The following is an 8,873-nucleotide window of genomic DNA, read 5'->3' on the forward strand; positions in this document are numbered from 1 at the left end:
GGAGGATGTAATGCAATCACATGGAGGAGGAGGAGGGAGGAGGATGGAGGTGTGTGTGTGTGTGTGTGTGTGTGTGTAAATTTGAATGGGGAGGAGGAGGAGGGAGGAGGAGGAGGGTGGTTAAGTTTTACAGTGCAGTGACGGACTTTTCTTTTTTTTTTTTTTTTTTTTTTTTATTTGGGGAGAGTTCAGTGCTGAGCGCGTCTCGGTGCGTCACACGCTCCAGACCTCCAGTGGAAGCAGCAGCAGCAGCAGCAGCAGCATCCACACACACACAGACATACATGCGAGCACAGACTACACTCCAGCTCCTCTCTCTCTCTTCGGTGTCTTTTTATTCCTCCTCCTCCTCCTCCTCCTCCTCATCCTCCTCCTCTTGCAGGGCTGCATCTCAGGAGTGAAATGGATGTCATCCCCATGTGTAGCATCTTCCAGGAGCTCCAGATTGTGCACGATACTGGATACTTTTCAGCTTTACCGTCACTGGAAGAGTACTGGCAGCAGGTAAAAACCAGTCATTGATAAGAACATGATGATGATGATAGAATGAGGTTGAGGAATGTGGGTGATTATTTTTATTGTATTGGTTTGTTTTGGGGGATAAACTTGCTCTCCAGTGACAGTGCGTAATGTCAAAGTTGTTGACGTGACTCCACGTTTGGTCAGTGCAACAGTTAAATCCCTGTTAGAAGTCAATGTGCGTGCTTTTTCTTTTTTTGTCTTCTTCTTTATAAATGGGGAAGTGATGCAAGTTCCTTTAATGACACACATGTCTTTAACAGCTCAGTGAAATGTGCAGTGATCGCGTTGATGCAACATGATGTCTTTAAATGTGACTATGATATTCCCTATGATAAGTTTGGAGTGACTTTACGTTTTAAGCATTCTTGTAGATTCATTTTCTGGTGCTTTTGAAAACAATATTGCTGCACATATATGTTTGGTCTCATGCTTGCAGGTTGTAGAAATAAAAACACGCCGTGTTGCAGATTTGGAGACTTGGCGAGCCGTGCGTCTTTACGCGTATCTCCTCCTCCTCCTCCTCTCTCTCTCTCTCTCTCTCTCTCTCACACACACACACACACACACACACACACACACACACACACACACACACACACACACAGAGTGACAGCCTGACAGAGGGGGGAAAAAGAGAGAGAGACCAATTTGGCTCCACAAATGACAGACGGGAACAGTGGGGTTTTATACTGGAAACGATGAAGAGTCGCCTCTTGCTTTGCTTTGCTTTCTTTTTTTGGGGGGTGAAATGAAATGAATTGGCAGCACTCAGTCTTCTTCTGTCTCCCCGTCCATCAGATCTCTCCGGGCTCCGGGCCAAGTGGCCCTCCCAGACATTTAAAGCTGGTCTGGGATTCATCCAGCACTGCTGACGACAGACATTTGCCTCGAATGTCTTCTCTCTCATTACCAGATTACTACCACAACATTCTGATTCCAGACAGAAAGTGTGGATAAGGGATTGGTGGAATCTGACACCATGCTTTTATGGACGATTTGAATCCATTATCATACTGCTGTATGAATAATAGTCTTATGAATAATAGTTATTCTAAGTGTTTCCATAAACCGATGAAGGCTACCTCTGAGTCTGCACACTTTTAAAAAAAGAAAGTAGTTTTTCTTCACTTTATATCTATCATGTGACCTCGGGCAGGAGGCTTGGTATCATCATAAGCACACTTGCGGCCCTCACGTCTGGCCCCTGCTCACTAGCGTGCAGTGGCTTGAGGAAGTGCTCTCTGGCTTCCTTTTTTAAAGAAATAAATAGGAAAAGGAGCCCACAATCCACAGCGGCTTCTGCAGTATTCATGCTGGGCTTTTTTTTTATGGACCCCCGTGAACCAGACCTCCCTCCTCCCGGTCCCCGGTGTGCCATGTTATTTCTAGCGATGCCTCCGAATGCATTATTAAATCCACATTACGTTGAATAATTGATAGATTTAAAAGATCTACAAGCACTTCCCTAACCCAATGGGGGGGGGGCTCTGTAGCATATGTAAATTTCATGACCGAACCTCCAGCACACACACACACACACACACACACCTATGTGCACCCACGCACACAACCATGCAAGTGTTCACCCATGTGTGCATCTTGTTCTTGCATGCTCTCAGTAGGAAATGTGGCGCTTGTAATCTTCCCTGATATGGCCTCAGCGGGCACCCGTAGAGCCTACTCCACTATCCTCTGCATAGGACATTGTGTCTTCCTGCAGGCAGGAAGGAAGCAGGGCCAGTGGTGTTACACTGTCACAGCGTTTCCCCCTCCTGCTGCTATCGCTGCCGCTAAGAATAAACACAGAGTAGCGTTTGTGTTTCCCGTGAAAACAAATCAGCTTTTTTTTTTTGTTGTTGTCGTGGGTAATTTAGGGACTTTCCTGTTCGAAGAGAAGCGTTGTGTTAAAGGCCTCGGGGCCCTTTGCACATGTGAACTCACTGCTATCTCCTCTTCTTCCCCTCCCCCCAACGCAGACATGCCTGGAGCTGGAGAGGTACCTCCAGAGCGAGCCCTACGTCTCGGCAACTGACATCAAGTTTGAGAGCCAGGAGGACCTGTGGAGCAAGCTGATGCTCGCCTGCGGGGACAAGACCAAGGAGTCGGACCCAAAGATCCCTCGCATCAAGGAGGAGGAAGACAATCAGGACGGCCAGCAAATCGACGGCGGCGGCTTCAACTCCGACGCCAGCAGCGAGGCCTCGGACAGCTCCGAGGAGCTCTCCCCGACCCTCGAGTTCTCCAGCGGCTCGTTGACGGACATTCTGGGAGACGGCGGCGAAGACCTGGGCTCCGCCATCATCAGCACGCCGCCGTCCTCGCCCGAGCTGGGCAAGGAGGGCTCAGCGTGGAGCGGGATACAGACTGAGCTGCACTCACCCGGGAAAATTAGGACTGGGGGCATTGAGCGGGCCGCGGAGAGGTCGGGGGTTACCAGCGGGGAGGCGTCGCCGGACGGCAGGAGGCGGGTCCACAGGTGTCAGTTCAACGGATGCCGGAAGGTGTACACCAAGAGCTCGCACCTCAAAGCACACCAGCGCACGCACACAGGTAAAGACGCTCCGCAGTGAGGTGTGCAAAAGTCATGAGTGCTAAGTCACTGGAGGGGGGAGGGGGTGATTACTGCTCCAACAGGTTATTTTTAAAATTTTGTGCAAAGTCAAACTTAATCAACTCATCTGAAGGGGAAGTTGAGAAAGCGCTCGAAAAGTGCGGGCGAGTTGAACTTAGGTGTTGACTCTCTGCCTTGAAGTGGGTGAAAAAAACGCTCCCACATACTTTGAATAGTTTGTCAGGAGGAATGCCCTCAACTGTGACCTAATTCACACAGAGGAACGTGACTTCATGCGAGGGGGAGGGGGGAGGGAGGGAGGGAGGGTAGATGGGAGAGAGAGAGAGAGAGAGACAGGAAGGGGGAAGGAGGAGGGACGTCCTTTTGTGGCCTAGCAGCACCCAGAGGATGTGGATCCTGAAAACAAATCAACAGTTCTCAGATTACAACCATGGGAAAAAAAAAAAAAAAAAAAAAAAGACCCCAGAAACTCACCCGTTTACTACGCAGGCAAGAAAAGATTATGGGAATCTGACATTTGCAGTGTTTGCAGAGGGTTTTTTTTCGAATGTGAGCAGTTTTCCCCCAGTGACCTTTGACCTCTGCCAGCCTGCTTACAGCTGTGCCGCCCATTAGCAGAGGAAGTCGCATTCCTAGCATCCCTCGCCGACCGCCTTAGCCACACGGTTAATGGCCTTCAGCACCATTAGGAGCAGGCTCTATTTTTCCTGCAGCTCGCGCCCATTACATAAGCCGTCTACTCCAGCAGCTCCTTAAAGCTGCATTCCACAGCTCTCAAGACCCACAAGGCACGAGGTTGTTTTTCTCTTCAACTTACAGTAGTCAGCTCAATCTGCTTAGCGCCTGCTCCTACTATCTCACTTTTTCTCAGAAAACCAGCTTTTCTGAAACCTCAGGGATAAGTTGGAATAAGTCCGAATCAGCTACATGTCTGACGTTTTAATGGATGAACTGACAACACCAAGTTATGGCCCTTATCACGAAAGGGACACAGAGATAGAGAGAAGTTGGACAAAGCACTATCATGTCTATAAACCCATTGAACTGATAAGAAACAGGTCACTTCAGGTTTTGCGAGGGACAAAAATGTGGCAGAACGTGTGCAGAGATCTCTCAACAGTGGTGTCTTTCTTGACAAAACAATGCACTTCCTCATAAAATGTTCATCTTGGTGATGTCCGCAGGTGAGAAGCCCTACAGGTGTTCATGGGAGGGCTGCGTGTGGCGCTTCGCACGAAGCGACGAACTCACCAGACACTTCAGGAAGCACACCGGAGCGAAGCCATTCAAATGCAGCCACTGCGACAGGTGAGGATTCTTGGATGTTCATGATAGTTGACGCAAAAGCAGCCAAAGAGGGGGTGGTAAAGTGTTTGATTTCATGCCTCCTTCAAAAAGGATTTCCAGAATATTAACTTCCAAACATCATAAGTGAATCTCCTTCTATTTACCTTCGTGGCCAAGCACTCTTTCACTCACAAAGGAGGACTACTTATGCAAATGAGTTTATCTAGATGGCATGTTAATTGGAGAGGTGACGGAGGGTCAAGGACGGACTGATGGAGCGGGCTCGAGGTCAACGGGGTGGATGAAAAGAGATTTCCATACAGAGGGTTTGAATGGGGATGGTTGATGAGGAGACGCCAGAAGGTGTCGTGACGGGTGCAACATTTCAATGAGCCATTGCCGCTTTATAGGAACCACCTGGGGAACGATAACGACGGATAATTACATTAGACAAACCTGTATAGGTTGTGACGGGAAATGGGATGAGAGCGAAGCATGGGCTTTGTCCTTGAACCCTCCAAGTCAACAGTCCACGTCATATCAAACATCTAAAGACAGCTATGCTCAACCACAGGTGGGCCTCGGAGCGAAATGCCAAATAGCAGTTATGAAGGATTTATTTCATTTGTTTACTTCCAAAAAAGGATATTTTTTTTAACATAAAAGTGCTGAAGAATTCACATAAATAAAGAAGAAAATGTCAATTTAAAATGAATGATTTCGATGAACATGTGTTATGTTTTAAATATCACCAATCACAATACAGACAAATGCGTTTTGCCCCTGTTAGCTAGCTAGCTAACTAGCTCCAAGTGATGTTGGAGACAACCTTGTGCCACTAAAAGCACATATTCACAACCCAGCTCATCTATTTTTCTCTATTCATTGTCATATTATCTTTTTTCCTCTTTCATTTTGAAAGATGGTCCTCAGAAATGGACCTTAAGTAATAAAAAAAAAAGAAGAAGTAGCCTTGCAGGGACAAAAGAACTACCCAAGTACCAACAAACATGGACAGGCAGGAAAAAACATAACACAAGTTATAATAAGTGTATTTACTGTGGTCTATGAACTGTGTATCTAAATCTTCTCTCTGTTTTTCCCCCTCTCAGGTGTTTCTCCCGTTCCGACCACCTGGCGCTGCACATGAAGAGGCACATCTAAGATGGCCTCCGCGTCGAGATCTCTGAGGGATGATTCCGGTTGATTTGTCCTGACCTGTGCGGGGGGATGAGCGAGGCCGGTGTGTCCTGGGAGCGTTAACAGGGGCACCGCCGCGTTCCAGTCGGTGGAAAAAAGATGAAGCAAAACGCAGGCTATTATTTGCACCATACTTAGTGCCTCCAACACCTCGCTGTGGAGATGGCTCTTGAAAGGCTTTTACGGAGGACTGGGTGGGCGGGGAGGGGGTGGGGGATGGGTGGGCGGGGGAGGGTGGCCTGGGGTGGGTTGAGAGAAAGAAATGTTACAAAAAAAATCACACAAAACAAAAAAAAATGGGGAAAAATCTGGCCTGGAGTAGACGGGAAGAGACTCTTCTGTATGGTGTTCAACGCTTTTTTCCCGGAGGATTATGGGACTCCTGCGGGTGTGCCGCTCCTCCAATGACAGTGTGTTTGCCTGTACGCATGGGGGGACTGTGAGTGCCTGCGCCGGCTTTTAATGGAGCGGATGGAGCTTGCATTTGTGGAACGGCGAGTGAATGACACGGCGGGGTGGGGGGGGGGGTTTGATGTTACTCGAGGGAGGTTTGTTTTCGGGGGGATACTTTGTGGTCTCGCTGAGAAAGACTGCAAGAAACGACGACAACAACAAAAAAGGTTTCTGTCCGTGCTGTTTGAGTCTATTGGCTGTGGAGGGGAGTAGCGACTTGTCTTTTTTTCTGTGGGACTGATTTTGCGAGAAAGTGCGCCCCCTTTCTGCCCGGAGGTGGAACTACAGCTCCCTATTTCGAAAAAAACACGGGAGGTTGTTTTGTTTAGTGCAGCTATTAAATGTGCAATGTATTACGTAGCCTGTCTCGAAACATACATGCTATAAAGCTCATTTTGTTGTCCATTGTGTAACTCTGTATCTTAAAAGACAAAACTACAAAAAAAAACAAAAAACAACGGTTGTACACAAACAGTTATTGCCATTATAACAGAAGTTGCATGGGATCTGGGGATGTGTTGCTCACCTGTTTGCTTATGGGACAACAAAACTTCCATTTGAGAGCAGCTACCTTCATAATACTCAATATCATAGTATATTTACAAAACACATAAGGCAGTCATTTTGTTTTTTTATTTTTCTTGATAAGTTGGGGATACCACTATTGCTTGGCAACTTTCTTAATCTTGGGATTTATTTTCTTCACTTTTGCTCTTCTCTTTTGTTCTATCTGTAAATGCACTGTTGACCTTACTGATGCCTTATGTAAGTGGCCTTGTCTTGTTAGATAGATCTCTCACAAACACACACACACACACACACACACACACACACACACACAAACACAAATCTGAGGGTTGCGAATGCACTAGTGTGTTATTAAATTGCTTTATAAAGGCTCTGATCCATGCAGTCGCACCTTTGCCCTTTTGTCTGGCAACTGATTTCTCTAAACTCCTGAATAATAACACAGTAACCGACTAAATATCAGCTTCATAATGACTGCCATTTTTACATTTCCGCACATTCTCTGTTGAACATATTGTTAACTAAATCAAATTCCCCCCCAAAAATGACCCATGTCGGAGACAGAATCTTGGAGCACTTGAAAAAGCAACTCAGTTTTGTAAAGGTTTACTACTGTGTAGTACGAGGTGGCGTTGATACACTTCAGATTGACTGTAACTTGCTGTCAAAGGTACAGAGTCTTGGAAATATGTTCTCATGAAAAGGTGGCGAGCTCGGCCACAAAGGTTGTGACAAATTAGGATTTTACTGCAAAGAAAAACATTACTGCCAGGGCCATTTATATGCTGATGTATCTTTAAAGAAAAGTATGGGCCCTCAAGAAATAATGACGACATTCTCAGTCATGAGTATGTTTTGATGTTGTGTGTTTTGGTAAGTCTCGCCCTCGGGGCGAGTCGGTATCTTTACTCAGCCCTGGTTGAAACAACCGTGATCTGACTAAACGGTACCAAAAAACCAGTCCAACCAGTTCAGCTGAGCTGTGCTGCAGGTCTGGAGGTTTCTGTCTGCGTCTGCAGCTGAACTGAGATGAGACCAGGAACAGACGAATGTCTGTACCAACTTCACTATATGCATGTTTTAACTTTAGTTACTGTAAATGACTTCAACGCACTCCTCAGTGGGTTGATAGAATTCTCTAGAGTTTATTGAAATCCACTCGGTTTCACAATTGGATGAACTCCATCACCATTTTCCCCATTTCTAGAAAACATTTTAGAGCCACAGTGTTTTTACTGGATAAAGTTCTGTTGAAAAAGTAAGACGTATGAAAGGGTTGACAAAGATCGTATCTGCTTTAAAGGTATGGCTGGTTCAAGTGGTCATAAAACTTGTTGTCTGTCAGTCATTCGATAATCTCACAGCTGTACAGGTGAACCTGGTCAACATTAAAGAAAGTCCATACACTGAGAAATGTCAAAAAAATGCAAAGATATGTACATTGTAAACTAAGAGAATTTTGTAAGGAAGCTTCTATTTTGAAAGGGTATGGGACCAAAAACAAGTGCAGTGTGTCGTTTCTAAAGATGAACCAATAAAGACAAGTGGCTGAAGAGTTATTGTAAAATAGACACACTCCATTCTCCCTCATTTGCTTCTGTAACATCTTTGATTTTTGATTGGAGGAAGCTAATGTACGTTTTAAAAAAAGGCATAAATTGCGTATACACCTGTGGCCTATCATCTTTCAAGAAAAAAAACTACAAAACAAAACAAAAAAAAACTTTTCAGACGTGAATTGTTCTGGACACTTGAATTGTCATAATTTTTGCATTCTGTTGCTCGCTAAGTATTATGTTGCTATGTGATTTCCTTCTCTCCACTTTTCAAAGACCTGCGAAAGACGCCCTATCTTTAGCTAGAGAATCTTTATTGGATAAACATGGAGATAAAAATATGAGGCTCTATTTTTGTTTGTTTTATGGCATAACAAGATTTTTTCATTTGAAATTGTTTTGTAAAATAGTTTCTGTATGAATGTATTTTTTATTGGAAAATCGATAAAAAGAATTTATTGGATCTACATGTGTTTTTTTGTTTTCTTTTTTTCACTCCCAGGACAAAGTCAGACAGGAAGTCTCTGTTTATGGGTCATTCATTAGATTCCCAAAGGAGAAGTGATCTCTGTTACCCCCTTTTTCCCATAGAGGTCAAAGGTCAGGGGCAACTAAAGATCTGCACTTTACTGGCAGGAATTCAGCAACTAGAACCAGGGGCAAAAAAGTATAGTAGATGGCATCTCTAACTCTTTTATGTTAAAGGATTATTCTGGTTTATCACAAATTGCTCTTATTTGCCATCAGTGATAATA

The 8,873-nt window shown here is 45.1% G+C and overlaps 1 protein-coding gene across 1 annotated transcript; it reads left to right on the top strand.

Moving 5' to 3' along the window:
* The first annotated feature begins 234 nt into the window (after positions 1-234).
* Positions 235-5,764, top strand: LOC129089004 (Krueppel-like factor 6). Its single transcript, XM_054596314.1, has 4 exons — positions 235-504; positions 2,499-3,072; positions 4,279-4,402; positions 5,494-5,764. Exons 1-4 carry the CDS (start codon positions 403-405, stop codon positions 5,543-5,545), a joined length of 852 nt encoding a protein of 283 aa, XP_054452289.1. The 5' UTR covers positions 235-402; the 3' UTR covers positions 5,546-5,764.
* The last annotated feature ends 3,109 nt before the right edge of the window (positions 5,765-8,873 follow it).

This window comes from Anoplopoma fimbria, chromosome 3 (genome assembly GCF_027596085.1).
Source record: "Anoplopoma fimbria isolate UVic2021 breed Golden Eagle Sablefish chromosome 3, Afim_UVic_2022, whole genome shotgun sequence".
NCBI lineage: Eukaryota > Metazoa > Chordata > Actinopteri > Perciformes > Anoplopomatidae > Anoplopoma > Anoplopoma fimbria.